Source organism: Lactuca serriola, chromosome 8 (genome assembly GCF_051521515.1).
Source record: "Lactuca serriola cultivar US96UC23 chromosome 8, Lser_US96UC23_V15, whole genome shotgun sequence".
NCBI classification, from domain to species: domain Eukaryota; kingdom Viridiplantae; phylum Streptophyta; class Magnoliopsida; order Asterales; family Asteraceae; genus Lactuca; species Lactuca serriola.
Window position 1 is genome coordinate 116484555 of NC_136415.1, and position 25303 is coordinate 116509857.

The following is a 25303-nucleotide window of genomic DNA, read 5'->3' on the forward strand; positions in this document are numbered from 1 at the left end:
ATACTGATACATCATCCTGAAGAATATATCGTCATCGGAATCATCGGACGAGTTGAAAGGATCCATAATTTTTTTTGAAGATAATTAAGTTTATATAGAGAGAAAGAGAGAAGTTAAGTGTAAAAAATTGTTTAGATATAATATGTATTTATATAGGAAAAGAATAATTAATTTGAAAGTTTTTTTTTTTATTAAATTAACCGTATTCAAACGTTTGAACTCGTAACGGTCGACTTTTTCTCGTTTCATTCGGTGAAGACACTCAAGAAATTAGAATGAATTAGCAATGGAAGGAACTCATGGAAGCATCAAGCAGCGACAACGATCGAAGTCGTCGAGTCGAAGTAAAGAAGTTGCAGATTGCCAGACATAGTTAGTCTCGATCTTTTTTTTTTTTTTGTTTTTTTTTTTCCTTTCTGCTTTTGTCGATCCAAACTCCAATTCTCCTAATTGGATCAAAATATCAAATTATCCAAATGCCATTGGGCTATTTTAGTTTTTTTGGGCTAAAACTAAAAGGATCTTTGGACTATTAACTAATAAGTTTAAGTTGTAAATTTTGGATTTGGTTGATCTAATAGAGTGACAATGTTTTTTATGTAGTTGCCAGTTTTATTTACGTAGTGGCATAATAGGTAAAAAAAATATTCGAAAAAATTTCCACAGTATAGATAGGAACCAGGTGTTTCCGGTGCCACACCGGACACCTAGTCAAAACCGTCCCCGCATAAGATTTATGGTTTTGCCATGTATATTATGGTGTAACCGGTTCGAACAATGATCTGAACATCATCTACCAATCAGCACTGTTTGATGAGAAATATCATGGAACAGGACCTGATTGTTCATTTTATCTAAATGGTGAATACTTGTAAGTATAATTACTATATCGAACATGAGTTGTATTTTTGAAAGATTATCCATATGTAGTAACCGACAAAAAAAAAAGATTCAAAACGGCACATGATTCAACAAGAAATGACATAGAACGTGCTTTGAGGTTTTTAAAGGATGTTGGGACATATAATATTATTGTCAGCACATGCTATGACGGTGAAGAAAACAATTTTTTTGTATGCTTGTATTATACTGCACAATATGATACTGAAAGATGTGGGTGCTGCGATCTTACTGAACATATTAAACATGTTTATATTCCAACTTTGGATAACTAATTAATTTTAATTGTCGTTTTAAGATTTTAATTATTGTCTTTTTTAAGTGTATTTTTTAATTATCGTGTATTTTTTTTATTTGAATTGTGGTTTTTTAATTAAATATTATTTTTAATAGTATTTTAGATTTTTTTGTTTTAAATTAGAAAACATTTACTTTTAAATAAAAAAATGTTATGTTTTATTTTGTTTTATATTTTCGAATTTAATTAAATAAAAAAATATGTGACAAGTGGGTTAAAAAAATAAGATTTTTCATATGTTGTGTTTGAAAAAGATAAACAAAAAAAGAAGTAAGAAAAACTGATGTGAAACTAGTTCAGTAAAAACAAAAACAACCTCCATCATTGAAGTTTATGTGACCAAATGTTCAAATTACTACCTACAATATGAATCCTGAAAGGGTACTACTATTGATACTATTGATGCCACTTAATGATTGTATTTTCACTTGCCATGCCCTTTTAAGAATTACTTTATAGTTACTTTATAGGTAGATTATAAAATTTAATATTGATAATTAATCAATCATTGTTTGGTAGTTTATAAAAGTAATTATTAATCATTAATAATTATATATATATATATATATATATATATATATATATATATATATATATATTAATCGTTATATTAATATAATTATTATATTATTAGTTCCAATTAATATTTAATATTTAAATGTGTTGCTTTAATTTTCTTTCTGATCTTTTACCTTATTATTTTATTAGTTTTGATTTTTTACGACCGATATTAAAACATTTGGATCACAGATTCATAGATCTGATTTATTTATTTATTTTTTTTTTTGTGAGTGGCATGATAATGGGCCCATGCAACCATTTGGTTTTTGCTTTTACATCTCGGTTATATGTTAATAAATAGACAAAACTATACAAATGGTCCATATGGTTTGCTCAAAATTGTCACTTTGGTCGAAAAAAGTTTGAACTAGCATCACAAGTCCAAAGTTTTCATTTTTTTGTATATTTGGTCCAATGGGTTAACTTCTGTCTATTTCTCTCTGTTAAGTTATGTTTGACTAGTCAAATTAGGGGTCTTTTGGTCATTCCCTAATTATGCCCCTTATTTTATATTAATAAAGGTGTCTTATAAGAACGAATCCCAATCACTCTTTGTCGTCGTTCTCAGCTGTGTCTTTTTCAACTCTTCGACTTCTTCAAGAAATCAAAATAAAAAATGATGCTTTGTTTTTGTGGTAAAATGGTAATAGTTCGCACAACATGAACTGACAAAAATCCTGGTAGAGGCTTTTGGGGATGCCCTACTGAGGTATGCAAAGGTTTTGTTTTTTTTTTTGTTTTTGGATTTCAGTGTAAATCTCCCATTACATGTTACGATCTTCTTTTGTTTCTTAAATTTTGAAGGGATCCAAATGTCGATTTATTGGCTGGTTTGATGGTCTAATTTGTGCACGTTTGACAACTATTATACCTGGGCTGTTGAGGTCAATCAACAAATTGAAGTCACAAAACACAAGACTCAAGTGTTACCTGTTATGCAGTTGGATTTTGTTCGTGTTTGTTCTGGTTTATAAGAATTAGATTGAAGTGTAATGGTTTGGGTGGTTTCTAAGCAGTATATTGAAGTGTAATGGTTTGGGTAGTGTTTTAATGTTTTTGGTAGTATCTTGTTTAAGCAATGTAATCTTTTGGGCAATACTTTGTGGTAGTCTTTTGTGGTTAAAATGTAAGCAATGTAAGACATGTTTAACAAGAATTTGTCAATGGTAATTATATTTGGTATGTACATTTTGACCGATTTATTTTGTTTGTGGTTTTGTTTAAAAGGGCATATTGGTCAATTTATTTTGTTTGTGGTTTACGCATTATCAATGGTAATTGTATGTTTTGTTTAAAAGGGCATATTGGTCAAGTTCTACAACAAAAAATTATACATGAGAATAACATCAAGACATTAAACATAACATAAGCCATTACATCAAATCCGGTGTAAATTGTTTCCATACATCACAGGGGTACACTATCAAGTACCAAAAATAACATCCAAATTGCTTAAACCCCAAAACACATAAAGTACTAAACATACAATACACATAAACATAACATTATCCCAAAAAGACACTTATACCCCTACATATATCAAAATCCCTTGAAATTCCATCACTTACCCCCTTGGCCTTTGCAAGTTCTAGCATTGTGCCCTTTAGTTTTACACTTGCTGCAAGTTACTTTGATAAACTTTCTTGTAAGCTTTCCACTCCCACTAGCAACATGGCTTTGACTTCCACTACCACTAGCAACATTGTCTCCCTTCTTCTGGCTTTTCTCCTCAACAAATTGCCTCCTCTTTTTCTTGGGCCGTCCAGGCTAATTATGGTGTAGAGGAGGGATGATTTTAATTGGGTATTCACTTATAGGCCACATTGCTCGACCTTTAATAGGATCTACCTTGTACACATAAGCTGCTTTCCATGTTTCTAGCTAGTGCACCCTGTGGGCATAAGTGTGCAACTCTCTAACTTCCTCACAATTATCTGCTTTTTCATTTAGGACTGCAATGACATGCTTACAAGGGAGTCCTGTTAATTCCCACTTTTTACAACTGCATACTCTTTCAACCATCTCAACAACATGTTGATCCTGCCATGGCCCTTACACTTGGTATTTATCTGACCCATTCCACCTAGCTGTGTACTGAGATGCCCAATTGACATTCTTCTCCATGATCTTTGTTGTAGATGGGGTTAGTGGACCAACACACTTGTTTGGCACCTTTATGACATTACATATTCTTTTCATCATATACTCCCTAATGTACTCCAAACAAGTTATTAGTGGCTTGTCCCTTCCCTCAATCAATTTGCTATTAAAAACTTCACAAAGATTATTCAGAAGCATATCTGAAACTGCTCTACCTGAAAACACCACAATAATGTCAGGATCAAACATATATTAACACAAAAGGGTAAATTTGGAAGCTAAAGTATATACTTGTGAAGTGGCTTCTTGCTCAGTGTTGTGGGGGAATCTGCTTCAACCAATTATAAGCTTCTATATCATATGAGCTGAATTCCTTCATCCTATGATTGAACTCTGGTACTGTTGTAGCTGTAGCACAATTCCACAAGTGTTCTTTGTACTCATTAGTTCTCCATGTTTTCTCATATTGTCATGTATATGCTTGAGACAAAACCTGTGCTCAGCACATGGGAACAACTAAGAAATGGTAGCCTGCAATCCCTGTAAAGGAATTAAAACATAGTTAATACAGTACATCCAAATATGTCAAATATAAACAACAAATTACAAACCTTTTGTCTGTCACTTATAAATGTGAAGTTTGAGTTTGCATATAGGTCCAGATCATCTGTAATACACTTAAGAAACCACTTCCAACTATCAGAGTTCTCAGTCTCAACAATGGCATAAGCTACAGGGTATATTCCATTGCTGGATTCTACCCCAACTACAGTTAAAATTTGTACTGGGAAAGGTCCCTTCATAAATGCCCCATCAAAACCTAGAAAATCCCCCAGGCAAGCTCTAAACCCCTTCTTCATTCCACCCAAACACACATACATCTTTTTAAACCTTCTTGAGGTAGCACTTAGGTTAGGTTCTGAATCAAACTCTAACTTCACAGTGGTTTCTGGATTAGTAGACTACAACTCTAGGATGTAATCTCTAAGAACATCATATTGCTTTTTGTAATCACCCTGGACAAGTTTTTTTTTCAGTAGATTTGGCCCTGAATACCTTGTGAATAGAGAATCCAACTTGATAATCATTTTGAAGTTGTTCTTGAAGAGCTCTGACTGGGATTGTTGGGTTGGATTCAATCTGGTCCATTATCTATTTAGAGATAAACTTTGCTGTTGCAAATCTAACTTTTCTTGTCTGGAGGCATCTATGTTCGTGGTTGTAAGTTTTTATGAACCAATTACTATTTACATCTGACCTAGAACCTTGTATCACCCAAGGACAAGGGGTAAGTTCACCCACATGACCATCATTAAAGGCTACAGTTCCTTTACAGATTGCCCTTAACCTCATTTTGTCGTTTTTCACAAAGAATATATTCCTTCTTGTTTCCAGTGCATGTAATTGTATCTTTTCGTTTAGCTCATTATTATTTTTATATTTTTGTCCTATCCGAAAAGTTACCTTGTGTATCTCACCTTGAGAGCACCTTGTCTCCTTCCCCAATTCCTTTATTACATCTCTTCTTTTCCTATCTATATCAGAACCCTCATCCAATGATTCCCATTGATCATTATCTATAACATCTAACTCTTCATTGACCTCATCACTCTCATTATTTCTATGCTTTGATAACCTTTTTTCAAGAAATTATGCTTCAAGATCTATATTCATGTAAAAATCCCTCATATCTACTTCTACATCAAGGATTATGTTGTCTTCATCCACCCATAAATCAATATCATCACTGTCCTCACTCTCATCACTTCTTTCATGATTCTCTTCATCGGTCTCTATGTTATCTTCACTACCATCATCAACTGTAAAATCTCTCATCTCTGCATTCTCATCATTCACTTCATTTCTGTCATGATTCTCTTCTTAAGTGACTTCCTTATAAACTGCATTGTCCTCACCTTCATGAACCTCATCATCTACATTTTGTTCATTAGACTGTAAAATCTGTTGGTACAACCCAAGATCAAAGTCATTAGCTGCCTCATCAAATTCATTAAATCCCTGGTCAATATCATTACCTACCTCATGAAATTCATTAAATTCATGGTCAATATCATTACATGCCTCATCAAATTCATTAAATCCCTGGTCAAATTCATTAGCTGCATCATCATTATTCCCACCAATCCTATCAACACCAACATCATCCATCACCAATTTCTTAATACATGATGACAATGGTTTGTCCTTGATAAATTCCCTTTTCTTAGTATATTCAGGGGATATCAACAGGGCTAAAGCAGCTTCATTTGCTATCACAGGTGGTATGCATGTTTGTGGCATGCCACTGGGTTGGTTATTAGTTGGGGGGGTTTGATGTTCATCAATCTCCTCTAATTGCTCAATAATAACTTTTCTTACATGTTTAGGAGCCATAAAGTAAGTAAGCAAGTTAGTAATACCATGTTCGGTGTAAACCCTTATCAGTTTATGCTCTTTCACATACTAGGCAAGATTGAGGACATCATCATCATTTCCTTGCGCCCATAGCCCAAAATGCATGTCTCTCTTTGGCACTCGAAAATGATAGTAGATAAGTGGAGGAACTGAGTATCCTAACCCTTTCATAATCACATCCATCTCTTGAATAGAAAACTCTTCTATATCCACCATATCAACGTACGTCATAGTACCCTCAATGTAGTTGACATTTGGAAACTTTGTGAATTCACCTTCATGATGTAGCTTGATGGTAAACAGTGTAGGGTGTCCATCTTCAACACAAGAGCAAAAAACAAACTTCAGAAAGTATGATTTCTTGTAAGCAAATCAAGAAAATGATCAAAAACAAAATTACGTACCATAAACCACCCTTGGGTCGAATGACGTGCTTGACAACCTTAAGTGCCACCTTGGTATATGCATTCACTACGAAAGTCGCCTGATCGAAGCTATCAACCTTGGTAATCAGTTTAGGGTTCTTGATCCTCAGTCAATGAGGAGGGAAATTGTATCGACTCATGGTTTTTAAGAACTATAAATGTGAATTAGGCTCAATATTTTCCGTATTGCGATGCATACATACGAACTCTCCTTTATTAATATAAAATAAGGGGCATAAATAGGGAATTACCAAAATACCCCTAATTTGACTAGTCAAACATAACTTAACAGAGGGAAATAGACGGAAGCTAATCCATTGGACCAAATATGCAAGAAAATGAAAACTTTGGACTTGTGGTGTTAGCCCAAACTTTTTTGGACCAAAGTGACAATTTTGAGCAAACCACATGGACCATTTATGCAGTTTTGTCAAATAAATGTTATAAACTGTAATCAATTTTAACATAGTTAATATATTCATGAAAATAATAATAAGAGTTGGACGTCAAAAATAAAACATTTTACATTTATATAGATATCGATGTTTTAAAATTAAATAAAATATTTTAATATGATGTAATTTGAAAATTATTATTTGAAGGTTGCTAAATCATTTAAATGACAATGGTAGTTAGGAATTTAAAATGATAATGTCGTGTATTACATTTCTAACACCCAACCAAAAATAGACAAAAAGTAAAATGATCATGTAATAATTATGACAATTAAAAAAAAAGTTGATGTGACTGCGTTAGTGGTTCGAAAAAAAAACCAAACCTCCTTCATTATACTTTATGTGACCGGATTTTCAAGTTACTTCCACAATATGAATCGTGAAATTATCTTTTTTTTTTTACGTGAAAAGACATTATGATAAAGACTCGTTATTTTTTTTATTATTATTTTTTTGTGGTGAAGTCACCAATATTTATTTATTTATTTATTTATGAAGTCACCAATATATTCAATGCTGCGAAAGTTAGAATTTTGTAGTGAGTATTATTCTTTTGTGTAAACTAGTTAAGGGTTTTTGACACTGTAGCACATCAATGTTTGGTCAATTTGCATATTTAGTCACTTAAGTTTTTTTTTTTGTGCTCAATTGATCCTTAATGTTAGTAACTACCGGCTCATTAAGGAATGTGAGCAAATATTACTGGTTTAAGGGTCATCGCTGATGTGTATTGGCTTATGTGGACAAGCATTTGACCATGTCATCTGTAACGTGGAAACCTTCCTTAATTGAACCTTATATTGAACCATCGAGGATACATTGTTACCCCAAATTAGGTCAGTGCCTCCCTTCCGAAACTCTACACTCAATCGATATAACCAGAACAATGTCAGCCTCTTCCAGTCGATCAATCAAGCTCCTGCGTGTCGGAAACCTTCGTGATGATGATCCATGTCCACCTTGCGATTGTCAAGACGCAATAAGCGTGGAAAGGACTGCCTGGACCGACAATAATGTAGCTCGCAGGTTTTGGAACTGCAAAAACTCTTTGGTGAGTATTCATTTTGTTTAGGGCTGTCAAATCGGGCAGTCGTGTCGTGTTTTTGTCTGACACGACACGACACGACAAGGTTTTGTATAACACGAACACGACACGACACAATGTCGTGTTTTTTTTCATTAACACGAAAACGAACCAATTAAAACACGACAACACGACACGACACGATAAATATAATATTACATAAATATTAGTGTATTTCGTTCATTCTTAAAGATATATAACACGACAAAAACGACAAACACGAAAAACACGACAACCACATGCTTAATTGTGTCAATTTCGTGTCTATTTATGAACACGAACACGACACGACACGACGTCGTGTTTTTCAATCTGGACACGAAAACGACACGAACACGAATTCGAATTTTGATTTCGTCCCGATTTCGTTTCGTTTCGTGTATTTTTGTCGTGTCGTGTCATAAATTGACACCCCTAATTTTGTTTACTTACACCGTATTTGTTATTTTGAGTTTGAAATGTACACATTTTCATTAATTGCAACCCTAACCCTAACTCTGGTTTTCCCTTTTAATCAGTCAGCTGAAGGTCCGAAATGCAAGTTCTTTATGTGGAAAGACAAAGAAATGGAGGAGGGTTACTACAAAGAACAGCTTCGCAAGATGAGGTTTGAGCTGAAAAGGAAAGAAGAGTTTAGTGAAGTTTCAAAGATTCAAAAGAAGTTGGTTAAGCTGCAGCAAGCTATGGAAGCAGATAAGCAAGTGTTTGAGACACAGTTGATGGAGTTGACGAAGCAAAACAAAATGTTGAAGTGTGGGATCTTTTGTTATGGTAATTGTAGTCATTTCCATGTGGTTGAAATGGACTTGAATTGTACAGCAGATCAAATAGGTGTTTATGGTTGATGGTATATAATTCCAACCAGTTTTTTGGAAAATGTATGGGTGGATGTTAAAAAGTTATTAGCTTTTCTGGGAAGTGTATGGGTGTATGGGTACATGGTCAAGGTTAGATCCTAGTTGTAACTTATAGTCAGGTTTTTGGTTGAATGCTTGTTTGATCAGTGTGTGTGTATGGGATGTTAGATGTAATGGAATGTAGATGTAATGGGATGGCAGTACATGGGAACAATTGTAATGACTTTGTGTTGATTCAATGAATGATATGAAATATTCTAGTTAAGATATACCTTGCTGAATTTTATAATATGCATGTGTTCCTTTTATAAATTAAAGTGTGGGTACCACATTGTCGGCTATAAGGAACTCACTTGGTCCATTTAAAAGTGGATTGTCTTTAGAGTTCTGTGCAGGGGTATATATGGAAAAGTAAGGGTATATGGACCACTGACCACACATGGTATATAAGGACATAATCTAAGTTGCACGGAAACGGATACGGCAACGGGAAACGGATACGGAACGGAAACGGGAAACGACAAAACTCAAAAATTCAAGATACGGATACGGCACAGATACGGCGATATAAAAAATATGAAAAAACATATATATATTAAAGAAATTCCAAAATATGTAAAGTTTAAATTCGCAAAATACTATATTTCAAAAGTAACTAATTATCAATAATTAAATCATTTTCAAAATCGGGTTCATCTAGTGAGAGATCTGCAAACTCCAAAAACCCGACGTCTTCCATTGAATCAAAAGCATCTCCGCCCACATCCCACATCTTTACATCATCTTTCGGAGTCCTTGACAAAAGTTGGAGATTATTGTGGATGTAAACCAAGTCTTGAGCACGACTTGTAGTCAACTTGTTCCTTTTAAGCGAGTGAATAAATGCATAAGTACTCCAATTACGCTCAGCACAAGAAGAAGAACTAGGTTGTCCAAGTAATCTAAAAGCCAAAGTCTGGAGAAAAGGAGTTTGAGCACCAAAGTTAACCCACCAATTCTTGGGTTCCATAGTAGCCATCTTTGAAATGCTTGTTAAATCTTCAAAAGGACCACTCTTCATTGAAAACATCGCATACTCATCAAGGACTCTTCCATACTCATCATCATTAGGAAACAACCTTCGAAAGCATTTCATCCTTTCTTGTGAAATTTCTCCATCCCTATGTGGAGCACATCTTGTAGAATCTTCCATTAACCATGCATCACTATAATATCTACAACCTCCAAAAGTTAAAAGATAAATATATAATACAAATCAAGTTTATAATTTAAAATCTTATACCTTGGATGTAAAGAGTGAGCTAAACAATGTAAGGGAGTGTTATTCTTCGCCCATCGAGCCACTAAAATACGATGCACAACGTCGTAAAAACAACTTATTTGAGATGCAGGACGTTTTTCTTTCTTGTAGATCTCAATCTTCACTTTCTCAATCATAGAATTCCACATCTCATAGACCAAGTGTAAACATGGCTTGTCAGTGTCACAAGCTCTAATCATATCATATATAGGTCCAGTGAAACTAAGAATATATGTTACTTTATCCCACCAATCATCATTCAAAATATATTCTTTCACAGAGTTTGCTTTCTCAGTGTCATCTAATCTATAAGAAGACCATTCTTCGCTTATGACCATAGCTTGAAGACCCCTTTTGATAAGTTTCAATCTATTAAGCATCACAATGATGGAGGCAAAGCGAGTGTCAGCAACAGAAAGCAACCTAAGAGGAGTAAACTTGGTGAAAATCGAGAGCCTCATGTTATGGTTCATGATGAAATTTTTTTATTGCAAACGCCTCTTCATGAACTTCTTTTATCCAGCGGCACTGTTCATATGTTAGTTCATTTGTTTCCACATTCCTTGGTGAACAAATGTTCTTCAAAGCAAGATTAAGTGTATGAACAACACATGGTGTCCAATAGATGTGAGGAAACTGACTATCTATAATCTCTCCAGCCGCCTTACAATTTGTTGCAGTGTCGGTAATGATTTGCACAACATTTTCATGACCAATTTCATTAATGACTTCCTTCATCAATTCAACAATAAAAAATCTATCTTTCACTTCCCCAAAACAATTCACTGCCTTTAGAAACAAAGGACCATTGCCTGAGGTAGCCATGAAGTTGATTAGAGGTTTTCTTGTAGGATCACTCCAACCATCACTCACAACAGTCACACCTTTTTCTTTCCATGTAGACCTAAGTGGCTCCAATAGCTTGTGAACATTATCTTTTTCTTTTTGTAGTAATGTTGTTCTTAGCTTATTATAACCAGGAGGTACATAACCATCAATTTTGTTGTTAGCAGCAAACTGAAAAGCCCTTACATAGTGTGGATTTCTTGCAAGATTTAAAGGTAAACCTCCGGTATAAAACATTCTAGCTATTTCTTGATCCAGTTGGTCCCTAATTTCAACACCAAAAGCTCTTTCAATAGGTGTTGAAATACCTTTTCTTTTCTTAAATCCAACACCAGCTTCACATGGCAACTGAACTTCTTTTGCTTGTGACTCGGTTTTCTTCTTTTCATACTCATCTTCTAATCGTGTCATGTTAAGTTTGTCAGTTGTTGTTGCTTTCTTGCAAATAGAAATCCCGGTACCTATATTAAACAACATAAAAACATTGACATTCTCAATTACACAACACGAAAAAAATAAGGTCATCATTAACATTATAAATTCAATTACATTACATTAATCAAAACTAGAAAGTGAATCAAAAACCTCTTATTTCTTTACCATTGTTCATGAATAAATAATTAAATAGTTATATTGAATAACATGAATCAAAAGTGCAACAAATACATGAATCAAAACAAAAATCACAGCCTCTTATTTCATTACAATCGTTAATGAATCAATAATTCAATACGTCAATACAATAACACGAATCAAAAATTGCAAAAAATACATGAATCAAAACAAAAATCGCAGCCTCTAATTTTATTTATTTACAATTTTTCATGAATCAATACAATACGTCAATAACATAAATAAAAAATTTAAAATTACATAGACACGCACACACTAATTTGAATAATAGATTACCTTTTATGCCAAGCAAATGTGCTCTAACTCTAGAATATGATCCTTGTCGGGTTTCACTGCAAAGATTACACTTGAACTTCCAACATCCTCCTGCTCCAGCAAGTTTATCGAGCTTAGTCACAAAGTTCCACAATGGAGGTTGATCAACTGATGTAGATGATCCTTGTGTTTCTTGTTCTTGAGAAGAAGCCATATAATTGAATTAGAGAATAGAGAGTGGTGAATCCGTGAATGTGTGAATGAGTTTTGATTCTTTTGAATTTATTTTTTCCTGTTCTTGTCTTATTGATCGACGACAAAAGAGATAGTAAACTAGTAAAGTAAACTAAAAAAACCGATCAGCAAAGAAACTTAGAAACTGGAAAAGTTGGAAACTTGGAATACCCAACAGCAATCGGTGAAGCACAGAAGCAGTTTGCAATAACCTTTGCAAACTTTAATTTTAATTTAATCGGCTAATTGCAATACCCAGCAACAATGTAATGTAGGGACGTAGGGTAATTGTAGGGTAATACACTAATACGTAATAGACTAATAGCAACCGTCGGTAGTTCGATTAAAGCCCATTACTTAATAACAAATTCACCACGTAATAAAAGCCCATGCAAAAAAAAGGAAACGCGTACGATACTTGCGAGAAACGTTTCGTGTATAGTCGATACTTTCCGGAAACGTTTCCCGGCCGTTTCTCCGGCGTTTCCGTTTCCTGGACGTTTCAGATACGGGAGCGGCAGCTTCTAAGGCGTTTCCATGCATCATAGGACATAATCAATCATAATTTTAAATTATCTATATATGCAAATATATTCCCTTGCCATGCAGTTTAACCAGACAAGTCCTTGCCATGCATGCAACTTCAAATTAACACAACAAAAAGCTCAAAATAACAATCAACTTAAGTAACACAAAATACACATCACATAAACCAACATAGTTTCATACAAACTAGCATAGTTAATAGCAGTTTCATAAAATCAACAACAATACACCAAAACACATCATTTAACACTACATACCATGTTCATATCACATAAACCAACACTTAAAGTTACTCTAGAGTAACAGGTTTAGCTTCTGAATTCCCAGGTGCATCTGCACCACCAACTTTCTTGCCCAGTTTCAACTTGATAATCCTTTCAGATTTCTTCCTCCTGATTTTCTTCAACAAGGTTGCAAGTGGTGTTTCTCTAGCCTCCTGTTCTTGCACATGAACCTAACTAGGTTCTCCATTAGCTGATGCATCAAACTCCAAAGGAGTGAGTTCCACCTCATCATAGTCTTGTTGCACATGCACCTCATTGGCTGCTTCTCCACCATCATTTACTGCTCCTCTATCATTGACTGCATTAGATTGATTATCTTCATCATCCTCATTGAGAGCTTCAGCTACACCCTAATTGACCAATATGGAACATTATTAGAAATTTAAAAAGAAATTGTAAAGATTAACCATTTAAATACTTATGTACCTGTTTTGTTTTTCTTTTAGCTTTGGTTTTAGGAGGCCTTGTTAAAGTACAAGCTCTTTTGTTGTGTCCTTCAATCTTACAAAGGCTACATTTTTGTTTTTTCCCAGCCTTGGATACCTTTAGCCCTGTCGAAAATACCCGATACCCGAATTAACCGTTCGATTTTTTCGGGTATCGGGTAAATCGGGTCGGGTTAATCAGGTATTGGGTAAATTTTTCCGGGTAATTGGGTTACCCGATTTTTTTTTCGGGTCGGGTAAAGGGTAAATTTTTTTGGGTTTCGTGTATACCCGAATTATTTTAAAAATTCCTTTTTTTGGTAGAGCTTGTACTATATAGCAGGTATTTGATCATGCTTAAATTAACTATCATTATTGTAAAACATAAATATATTTATTATGACAATACGACACTAACAATATTAAAAGTAATTTTTATATATCATCACGTTCTTTAAAACTTAACTGTTTTCTAGATTCTAGTTTTTATTGCAACTAACAAACTCCTTATCTTGACAAAACTTCAGAACATGGCAAAACTTATGGCTACATTTATCTTAAACATTTTAAACTTTTAAATTAAGATCTTTAGGTATTTGTTTTTTTAACATCTTATTAGATTAGATTAAGTTGTTAAAAAATTACTTGATATCTCATGTATTATTGACTAAAAAATCTCAATGTTCAAAGCTTGAGTAACTTCGTTCATGTCTCGTTTGTTTATATAAACAAGACTAATAAAGCACGACGTATTTATTTCATTAAATTTATTTTCAGGTGAAATTAAAAAAAATTATATATTTCGGGTAATACCCGAATTACCCAAACCCGACCCGATACCCGAATTTAGTTTGGGTAGGGTAACGGGTAATTTTTCTAACATGAAAAACCCGAATTACCCGACCCGAATTACCCGAAACCCGAAAAAATACCCGTTCAACACCCCTAGATACCTTCACATGCTCCTTACCTTTGTTCTGTGTTTGGGTAGTTGTCTTTGATTTTTTACTTGACTGGTTTGGGGTTTTTGTTGCATCCCTTTTCCTTTTAGTTACAGGTCTCCCAGGCATAGTTCTACGAACAGGAGGTCAAGGTGGGGTGTAATCAGTTGCAGGCCACAAATTACTTCCATTCATAGGTGCTAACCTAAACTTGCATGCCTTCATATAAGTGATGCTACTAAACATTTTGTCCACATATGACTCTACATCCCTATTCATAAAACTAATAGCTGCAACAGAATGGACACAACCGATTCCATTAAGCTGCCAAAGCCTGCATGAGCAAGTTCTTTCTTCAAGATCCACTTCATAAGCATCTGTAGTTCCTCTTACTTCAAACTGATTTAGTCCACTAGGTAAGACTTGGTAATGTCTTAGACCCTTCTTAATGTCATTCACTATTTCTCTAATTGTTGGACAAATTTGGTTGCCCCATCCTAGACCCTTGCATTTCTTCTTGAACACCCTCTCCATCATATACATCCTTAACTCCTCTAGCATGGTGATAATTGGTTTCTTCCTAGCATCAACAATCACAACATTAAAACTTTCTGACATTCCATTCTCCACAACATCACAACATCTTCCTGGTTGGAAGTAGGCCCTTGACCATGTTTTGGGGTCTTTGTCCATCAGATACTGATGAGCACTTGGGTCTAGCAGTTCAAGCTCTTTCATGGCAACCTTAAAATCTACCTCTTTTGTTGCTTTACATGCCTTCCAGAATATGCTTTCATATTGGGCACCATTATACCTTTTCCTAAGTTTTTGGCTAATATGCTTGGCACACTGGCTATGCTCTACATATGGAAGGAGTTCTTTAATAGCCTCAATCAAACCCTGTTAACAAATTCTAAATATAGTGAATAAGATGCAAATAGATAGGAAAAGTAATTACAAACAATTAAATTACCTTGTGTTGATCAGATATTACACTGTATCCATAGCCTAAATTAAGTCCTAAGTCATCAATGAGTAAATCCAAAAACCACCTCCCATTTTCCTTATTCTCCACACATACTACTGCCCATGCAATAGGATAAATCCCATTGTTTGCATCCCTTCCAACAACACATAATAACTCCCCTTTACAGATCCCTTTAAGGAAACAACCATCTAAACCTATTATCTTCCTGCATCCCTCCTTCCACCCCTTCTTCAATGCATCAAAGCAAACATAGACTAAAGTAGTTCTTCCCATCTGGCATATGATTTACATCAAGCTTCACAGTGCTACCTGGATTTGATCACCTAATCTCTTCTGCATACGACCATAACTTTGCATAATGTTCGACTAGGGTACCATCTATTAGTTGGAGTGCATATTTCTTAGCTCTCATGCATTGACCAACACTAACATGAATGCCAAACTTCTATGACATAGCTGTTCTTAGCTTTCTAACACTCATTTTTTGTCTAAGTAAGAACTCTCTTGTATAATGACTCCCTATCCAAGCATAAGTGACCATAGACCCTAACTTGTAGTTCCTTGCACATTTGTGGACTGACTTTAAAGACTTAATTTGGAAGCTTGCTTCATCACTCGTCCAAGATGCGCACAACCTAAATGTGCACTCACCCTTGCAACACTTAACCAACAATCTTTTCCTATCATTTTTCTCTAAGCAAAGTTAGTACCCATTCGCAACAGCATAGTTGCATAACATCGATTTTAATTGAGATGGATCTTTGAACCTTATACCAAGTATTGGGATCTGCTTTTTCCATGGAACTAACTCATTAAAAATGGAATGTTGTTAAGTTACATTGGCATCCTCTTCATGCCCATCATGATCATTTATGTTGTTATCATTTCCCTCTTCCTCTTCGCCACATAATCTATTTAGAAATTCATCACCCTTTGTCCTATTCATAGTGACTATGTCCTCATTAAAGTCCACATCCACACCTGTTAGGTTATCAATTTCGTCCTCATTCTCACCACCATCAATGCAAGAATCATCTCCATCATCCTCTTCTATTTCAGAACCAAACCAATCTTCTATTCCTTGACCATCATGGTCCACATACATACAAATTTTATCATCTGTCCCATATGCATGAAAAATGAAACCACCATAGTCTTCATCATTAGCGATAGCAGTTATCCCAGATATTAAGGGCTTACTTGGTTCACAACAATATAACTTCTTTATACTTTCTTGCATGAACCGTTCGAGAAAGGTGATACATTCACCGTATGTCATTCCAGAAAAATCGTGATCATTGAAAGTGAAATTGATACCATGGTTATACGAGAAAGGATTTCTAAGAAAAACACCTTTGAAGTTCAGCTCCACTATAGGGTAGAGTCCATCAGGGTTTGGTGTCGAGCTAGACATTTTGGGTTGGTTGACTGCTCACTGACTTCGATCGGAGAAAACGACTTCGAACCCTAGGTTTAGTGCTTCGTATTCACTGTAAGATGAGAAAAAGAAAGAACGAAGGAGTGTTCTAGCTAAATAAATATGTTTATTTTGACCTCTAAATCCCACATGGATAAAATAAATGAATTATATTATGTAAACTTATTCCACGTAAGCAATATCACCGGTTGTTCCGTTTACCGGGTGCATAAATGGGTAATTAGCCGGTAGTTACTAACATTAAGGATCAATTGAGCACAAAAAAATTTAAGTGACTAAATGTGTAAATTTACCAAACATTGATGTGCTACAGTGTCAAAAACTTAGTGGTTAATATAGAAACTTGTTAAAATCCAAATAAAATAAGTTGTAGTAAAAATGATTAAGAGCTTGGTTTTGTAACTTGGCGAAGGTTTAAGTTTTGTTTTGAAATAAGCGGGATTCATTCCTTTAAAAATGAGTAGTAATAAAATACATTTTGCTTGTTTGTTTTTTAACCCATAAATTTAAATATACTTTATTTATAATTTTAACAAATATTTATCATATCCAATGTTGTATTTTCTTTTTCCAAACTCGCCAAGAATATTAAGAGATCCAATGTTTTAAAAACCGGTTTGAACCCGTCGGTCGAACCCGTTGGACCGGAAACCGGTAGAGAGAACAGTTCAACTATCACCGATTTTACATTGATTTCTAAACCGGATTGAATCGGCTGATTTTTAGAAAAACCCAGTTGAACCGGTCAAAATAAATCGGTTGAACCAGTTAAACCGAATAAAAACACATGAAAAAAAACCATTTACATAATAAACTTTGATGATTTTTTTTCCAAATCAATTTAGTTTCTCTAAATAAAAACATATAGTAAATGTTATAAAGTTTTTTGATGTGGTTGTATTCATCTAAAATTATATTTTGTTTCGATACTATATTTTATTTTCTTTTGGCATATAAGGATTGATGTTAAACATTAAAACTTATGATTATGTGTTATTTTAATGTATTTGGATTCATTTACAACTTATTTTTATCTGTATTTTTAATGTTTGAACTTGTAAACATCAAATCCATAATTTATATATGTATGTATGTGTAGGAAAATAAAAAAACATGAAAAATATAGAAACCGGTTCACTTGACGGTCGAACCGGTTAAACCGATTGAATCGGGAAACCGATCACCATAGCAGTTCAACTAAAAAAACGGTTTTTAAAACATTGAAGAGATCGCTAACATTTTAAAATTCTCGAGCTTGAGATTTCATCAAATAAAAAAAAATCACAAATACAAATGAATCAAAGTAAGCTCACAACTCCTTTAATTTTTTGCAATAAAGGTTAAAAATGTGGTGTAGCGGTTATTGACTTATTATCAATGTTTTAAAAACCGGTTCGAACCGGTTGGTTGAACCGGAAACCGGAGGTGAGGGCGGTTCAATTTGGACCGGTTTATAATGATTTCCTGACCGTATTGAACCGACCGGTTTTGGTAAAAAACCGGTTCAACCAGCTGAATTGAACCGAAATGAACCGGGTTGAACCGAACATTCTTGGATTTTTGTTTTTGTTTTGGGTTTAATTTTTTGGATTTTGACTTTTATAATTGTTTTTATATGTTGCATTCTATTTACATTTGTAATAATAAAGACGACAAGTTGTATAATCAATGTATACCGGATAATTAAAAACATATAAAAATATAGAACCGGTTTGACCATCCGATTGAACCGGAAAACGTCACCCGACCGATTCAATTAAAAAACCGGTTTTTAAAACATTGCTTGTTATTTTTAGACCGTAAAAATGATCAATTTAGTAAATAATTTTAATAAAAAAAATTAAAAATACTAAACAAATCTCTGTAACCAATGTTATTGTAGTATTGTTAGCGAGCCTCCATCTTCAAACTCAAACTTTCAAACAAAAACTCTTTTCCGAAAAACTCCATGTTCAAACTCAAACTTCAGAGATTGTTTACTGTTAATCCATCTATTGAAGGTCCAAAGTTTTGCTCTGTTGCTTCTTCCTTACAATTTCTAGATGATGGTGGCCAAACAAACCATCAAATTCATGAGCATAACACCTCAATTCTCAGTACCCAAATTCAACAAACACCATCTATGGACCCGAGATTCTACGTATCCGCCCTAATGAACTGTAAACATTTACAACAGATTAAATCCATTCACGCCCAATTGTCTGTTAATGGCCTACTCAGTGACCTTCTTTTAATTAACAAACTTTTGTATATGTACGTACGCTACAATTCTCTGGACGATGCCTATAGCCTGTTTGATAAAATGCCTGAAAGAAACCCGGCTTCTTGGAGTGTTATGATCGGAGGATTCGCTAAGGCTGGTAATTATACCAATTGCTTTGAGACGTTTAGGGAGTATATCAAGTCTGGGGAACATCTTGATGTTTACACCCTACCCTCTGTTATAAGAGTTTGTCGTGATAGAAAAGATTTAAAAATGGGTAGATTGGTTCATCACATCGCGCATAAGTTCGGATTGCATAAGAACACTTTCGTTTGTGTAGCACTTGTTGACATGTACGCAAAATGTGGGATCATAGATGACGCACGGAAGTTGTTCGATATAATGCCAGAGAGAGACCTTACAACATGGACTGTCATGATCGGTGCGTGTGCTGCTAGTGGAAACGCCAACGAGTCTTTGATTTTATTTGATCAGATGCGAGAATCCGGCTTAGTGCCAGATAAGGTCTCCATGGTGACAATCGTCAACGCTTGTGCAAAATTAGGCGCCATGCATAAAGCCAAACTCATCCATGACCTTATACAAACACAATGTCGCTCTCCAGACGTGATTCTAGGAACCGCAATGATAGACATGTATGCAAAATGTGGAAGCATAGATACTGCACGCCAGGTGTTCGATGAAATGCCACAAAGAAACGTTATAACATGGAGCACAATGATTTCAGCTTATGGGTATCACGGGCAAGGCCAAAAAGCACTCGAATTGTTCCCTATCATGTGCAAAAACAGAATCGCACCAAATAAAATCACCTTTCTTTCACTTCTATATGCTTGTAGTCACTCCGGTTTAGTCAAAGATGGTCTTCAAATCTTCTCACAGATGCAAGATGAATACTTCATAAAACCAGACGTGAAGCACTACACATGCATGGTTGACCTTTTAGGTCGTGCAGGAAGAATTAATGAAGCATTCACCATGATCAAGAACATGAAAGTTGAAAAAGATGAAGGTTTATGGTCTGCATTTCTTGCAGCTTGTCGTGTTTATAATCAAGTTGAAATGGCACAAAAAGCAGCCGAATCACTTCTTGAAATCAATCCCCACAATCCAAGCCATTACATCATGCTTTCAAACATATACGCAAAAGCAGCTAAATGGGATGACGTGGCAAAAATCCGTGTTCAAATGAATGGCAAAAACGTAAAAAAGACACCCGGTTTGACATGGGTTGAGGCACATAACACGTTTTATAAATTTAGTAGTGGTGATCGTACTCATTGTGAATCAAACGCTATATATGAGAAACTTGAGGGGTTGATTGGGAAATTAAAAGTTAACGGGTATGTTCCGGATACGGATTTTGTGTTGCATGATGTTAGTGAGGAGGTTAAATTGGGAAATTTGTATGCACATAGTGAGAAACTTGCGATTGCATACGGGCTTATGAGTGTACCCGAGGGAAATCCGATTCGTGTCACGAAAAATCTTAGGGTTTGTGGTGATTGTCACACGTTTATTAAGGTTGTATCGCTTGTTGAAGGGAGGGAGATAATTGTTCGTGATGCGAAGCGGTTTCATCATGTTAGGGAAGGTGTTTGTTCTTGTGGTGACTATTGGTAAAGAATGTTGGTTTTGGATGTTGATGATGAGAGTATTTATGTCTTTTGTACATATGAAAGATTTAAACCCATTCCTATTCTAACTTTTTTGGATGGGACAAAGATTTATAGTTTTTGTCCTATTGACGTGACTCTGTTTTGTTTCTGTCAAATACATATGGCAAACATATCACTTGTTTAGGGTTAAATGAAAGAAATATCAATGATTAATATTGGTTTATTTACCATAGCATCTTAATTTTGTTTATTCCTAATTATCGTATTGAACTTTGTAAATTCTCATTTTCCAAAAGAAAAAAACTTTGGAAAATCATACCAAATTATACTATGATTAAAATACAAGTAGTTTTGAGTTTTTAGCTACTATAATAAGAAAAACTAATAAAAACACATTGTTATAATTGAATTGAGTAGATTTTACAAAATATGTGTCGGTAAAAAAATTTAAAGCATAATGTTGCAATAGATAGATATCTAGATAAGGTTTCAAAATGTATAAAAGTCTATAATATATATATATATATATATATATATATATATATATATATATATATATATATATATATATATATATATATATATATATATATATATTAAAGTTGGACAATGCAATGCTAAGGAATAGTGACATGATGCTAACTTGCGTTGGAATGGTCGGAAGTAAAGTTGATGATTAATTTGGCAGAAATGGTCCTTATCTACAGTAAAGTTCCTAGATGTTTGTCAAAACTGGTCCTCTAATTATAATTGTGCTTATAATTCTGTTTCTTTTCTTTTAAAGGTCACATTTTGGCATTTTGTATATTTTTGATTGATACGTGTTCTTTCCACCGCCAATCTAAACCAATAGGGATTGGATCGGTGTCGATCAGTTGTACTCTCCCAACAAAAGCGCTGACTCCACCACACCACCAACTTCATATATGTTTGTTCATTCCGCCTCTTCTTCTGATCTTCCTTACCCACGAATCTACCAGACCACTTACCCCCACCATCGGACCTTTCATTCTTCTCCGACATCTCTATCGTTATCTCTCACCACCACCATGGCTCAGTTCGATTTAGGAATCGGGGTGTTGTAGTTGGCAGAAGTGGACATCGCTCCGGTTTTTAGGGAATCTTCTGATTCTCGCTTCCATTTATGATGTGTCGTCTCTACTTCCCTGTTTCCTCCGGGTAATCTACCACTATTTTTCCTTCCTGGTTTTCTATATGGATTGGTGCTAACCTGATGCGATGTGTGTCTATTTCTCCACCATTTTCTTAATCATCGCATGTTCTCCAGGTGAGAGTCCATCGGAAAGCGTCGATTTTCTTTCTTCTTCTCATTCAATCCTCGATTACAGGTTTCCCATGTTTCTTAAATCTTCGATTTTAGGTTTACCGTCTTTCCTCCAATGCCTAGGCTTTGCCTCAAATCTGTTTTCGTCTCATTTTTTATTCTTTTGTTCTAAAAAGGGGATTCAGTTTCTGCTGATGCGTCTCTCCACCGCTGTTCTGATTACCTTCTCTCTAAAATCGTCAATCATGACCATTATCTCTGTTTACGCTCAAACATACGCCCCCACCACGGGATTGATAGTGCTCATCGGCGACCAGCACTTCCCACTTGATCCTTCTGTTCGCTACCCTGGGAAGAAGGTAGGTCTTACTTCAGTTTATCTATATTTCCCATTTCTTTTCTACACCGTTTCTGATTCTGAAATCAATTTCTATGTTGACTTGAAGCAAAAATATGCAAAAATCGATTGAAAAGCTTTTCATTTGAAGTTATTTTTTAGTTTTAGATGAAGGAGGTGTGAACTGCAAACAAACTTCAAACGGTGGTGTTGAAAAACAGATGTAAGTCACCATACATGAAGGTGTTTTGTTAAAATTTTAGTATCTTGGTTTGCTGTTTGACTTTCCTTTCTTAATTTCATAAACGTTTGGCTTCATTTTCACCAGGTGAATCATGTTTTAGTGGGCATCTCTACAACGTCAAAAAGGTTAGTCAATTCAATTTATCGAAGAAAAATTGATTCTTCTCTGCTATGAAGTTTCATCATCTCAACTAATTAAAACATCACTCCTTTCCTAATTTCAATAAGTTTATTATGTTAATTAATGCACTTCCATTTTCAATTTGTCATTGTTGATATATGCATTATTCATATTAGAATAAAAATTCATATTGGAATAAAAAGAGTAAAAGTTTATAGCAGCAGAGCATAAATGGAATTAGTTGTTGAAGTTCTGATGCATTTTAATTAATTTTTGGGTTTATCTTTTGTCTAATATCTTCCTTTTGGGTTTATTTTTGCGGATCAAACAATGGCAGGAGGCAAATGAAGATGATATGTATTACCAACAGAAAAAAAACCTACCTTTACTGTTTTCCCATTCATTAGGTTGAGGGTAATTTTGTCAATTTGGATGCTTTACATTTTACATTTATACCGACATATATAAATGTTGTTGTAATATTGTTGAAAAAAATTAAAGAAATACAAATTGTTTGCTCCAGGGAAATTTCATCTTATTTTGGTCTCAATGGAGTACTACAATCACAGAGACATTAAATTGTTTGAAGTTTGAAAGGTCTTTCATTCTTATCTTCCAGTAGACTTTTGTTCGTCATTTCTGAACTTCAGTTTCCGATTCCTTAATTTTTGAATTCGGTTTTTGCTTGGTTGCATTTTCAGAATCTTACCTTCTCCACTGCCATTCCGACACCAATCTTGCAGGTGACTTTTTTTTAAAAAAAAATTAATGTTGACTTTTGATTTTTGATTTTAGCACCAAAATGACTTCTTCTGTTACTAACCACCATTTGCTTTTTTTTTTTTTCCAATAAGAATTAATCTCATGCCATATTATGATAACGAGAGGTTGGTTTGTGATTGGAAGACGAAGGAGCAGGCAAGAAGAGCAAGTATAGTGGAAGTATCCTCATGGGCGAAACAAAAAGAGGTATTTTCGGAACATTTGGTTAATATTTAAAAAGGATCGATTATTAGTGAAGCTGCTTAAGGGGTATTTTCGGCAACTTTTGATAATAATAGGCTGCCATGCTCTGATGGAACGTTGCAGGTTAAATTGTGATTATTTTGAAATCTGTTTTTTTTAGTATTTTGGCCAGAAAATTGATTTATGTGCTCTTGATTACAGGGTATTTGGGAATTCGGTGTTTATCTTTTCTATTGGTTTTACTTGGTGCTGTTGGGATTTAATTTGATGTTGCATATGCACTGAATGTTGGATTGAATCCAGGCTTGTGATCTCAGTCAACCAAAATTGTTATCAAAGAGACGAGGGCCATTTCGGTCCGTTTTGGGATTTTACTATTAAAATTGAGTTTTTTGGTAAATCTTATAATCGTTTTTTCTATTCCAGTCTTGGTTCATTTGGAAGTACTCAAAGATTTGAATTGACAATATGATAGATGAATTTTTATTGAATCCTAAGACTAAAAAATATATTTTCAAAAACATAAAGAGATAATTTCTCAATTTATAGTTTGGCTTCAAATATTGGTATTAATATATAGGTAAGTTTTGGATTGGAAGTTTTAGATTTTATTTGACGTGTTTGAAGATATATTTTCAGATAGTGGGAGCTAGCACAGTCGCTCAACTAGTAACCAATTGCGAAAACTAAAAAATCGATGGTTGGTATCAACTTTAATTCCATGTATTATTTTGTATCTCACTAAGTTCTTTTTGCTTTTTTTTTTTTTGGAAATGAATACATTGGTGACTTTTCTTCAACAGAACGTGAACTAAAGCTTCTAAATTTGTTCCACAAGCAAGACAAACGCAATTTTCAGGCATGGAGTTGCAGGAAGTGAAACACCTCTATTTGCTGACATAGTTAATAAGGGTATTATGTAATCTAAATGGACCTGATCTATTATACAAATTCATAGCAGGATTGAAGAACATATCAGATAAAAAAGGCCGCAATATGGACAGAAGCATGGAGTGGATGGTAAATTGTTATTTATTCTTGGATTAAATACAAGAAGTAGCAATGTACCTTCATTGATTTGTTTTTCAGCCATATTAATGCAATTAAGAAAAAGCAATGTAAATTCATTTTCTATAACATAGTTCAACATATTTGATTATTATGCATTTGTAAATTGCCGAATTGTAGGGAATAACAACATACTTTACTGTGGCTACGAAACACCTTCCAACCCCCGCAACGCGGGGGACCCCTTCTAGTTATTTATTATGTTTGGCCTACTTGTGAGCATTAAATCTCGTTATAATATTTGGACCCACATCCGACCCGTAACTGATTCATAACTGATTCAGATGAAAACTAGATTTTAACATACATTCTTTGGTGGTGAATTGTTTCATTAATTGTGTTTACGTGTAATGGGTGGACTTGTTGACCAAAATCAATCTTGATAAATATTAAACAAGTAAGGAACGTGCGAAGTGCATACTTGTTTAAGTTTGGTCAAGATTCAAAGTACACTA

At 34.4% G+C, this 25303-nt stretch overlaps 3 protein-coding genes, 1 long non-coding RNA gene and 1 pseudogene across 26 annotated transcripts; 2 read left to right on the forward strand and 3 right to left on the reverse strand.

The window, feature by feature from the left end:
• Positions 1–9750: 9750 nt before the first annotated feature.
• Positions 9751–10856, reverse strand: LOC145067328 (uncharacterized). The gene is made up of 2 exons (XM_079014493.1): positions 10378–10856; positions 9751–10309 (listed from the first exon to the last, which is right to left on the reverse strand). The coding sequence occupies exons 1-2, from the start codon at positions 10854–10856 to the stop codon at positions 9751–9753; spliced, it is 1038 nt and encodes a 345-aa protein (XP_078870619.1).
• A 1-nt stretch (position 10857) lies between these two features.
• Positions 10858–12343, reverse strand: LOC145067329 (uncharacterized). Its single transcript, XM_079014494.1, has 2 exons — positions 12151–12343; positions 10858–11702 (listed from the first exon to the last, which is right to left on the reverse strand). The coding sequence occupies exons 1-2, from the start codon at positions 12341–12343 to the stop codon at positions 10858–10860; spliced, it is 1038 nt and encodes a 345-aa protein (XP_078870620.1).
• A 2363-nt stretch (positions 12344–14706) lies between these two features.
• LOC145067330 (uncharacterized) lies at positions 14707–15820 on the reverse strand. The gene is made up of 2 exons (XM_079014496.1): positions 15533–15820; positions 14707–15459 (listed from the first exon to the last, which is right to left on the reverse strand). Exons 1-2 carry the CDS (start codon positions 15818–15820, stop codon positions 14707–14709), a joined length of 1041 nt encoding a protein of 346 aa, XP_078870622.1.
• A 3061-nt stretch (positions 15821–18881) lies between these two features.
• On the forward strand, positions 18882–21055 carry LOC145070788 (pentatricopeptide repeat-containing protein At1g11290, chloroplastic pseudogene; annotated as a pseudogene).
• Positions 21056–21646: 591 nt separating this feature from the next.
• On the forward strand, positions 21647–25025 carry LOC145068690 (uncharacterized). 23 transcript variants are annotated; one of them, XR_013689066.1, is made up of 9 exons: positions 21647–22007; positions 22117–22177; positions 22290–22472; positions 22560–22673; positions 22779–22819; positions 23152–23228; positions 23338–23411; positions 23516–23557; positions 23669–25022. It is a non-coding gene; the product is annotated as an uncharacterized LOC145068690 (long non-coding RNA). The 23 variants fall into 23 exon arrangements; XR_013689060.1 differs by having other exon boundaries at positions 21649–22007; positions 22613–22819; positions 23152–23411; XR_013689053.1 differs by having other exon boundaries at positions 21651–22472; positions 22613–22673; positions 23669–25021.
• The last annotated feature ends 278 nt before the right edge of the window (positions 25026–25303 follow it).

Coding starts and splice junctions, on each gene's coding strand:
- LOC145067328 (XM_079014493.1), bottom strand. CDS start 10,856: ATGAGGCTCTCGATTTTCACCAAGTTTACTCCTCTTAGGTTGCTTTCT. Junction 10,310..10,377: donor GCTCACTCTTTACATCCAAG/GTATAAGATTTT, acceptor TGGAGGTTGTAG/ATATTATAGTGATGCATGGT.
- LOC145067330 (XM_079014496.1), bottom strand. CDS start 15,820: ATGGGAAGAACTACTTTAGTCTATGTTTGCTTTGATGCATTGAAGAAG. Junction 15,460..15,532: donor TAATATCTGATCAACACAAG/GTAATTTAATTG, acceptor ATTTGTTAACAG/GGTTTGATTGAGGCTATTAA.
- LOC145067329 (XM_079014494.1), bottom strand. CDS start 12,343: ATGGCTTCTTCTCAAGAACAAGAAACACAAGGATCATCTACATCAGTT. Junction 11,703..12,150: donor ACATTTGCTTGGCATAAAAG/GTAATCTATTAT, acceptor TGTTTAATATAG/GTACCGGGATTTCTATTTGC.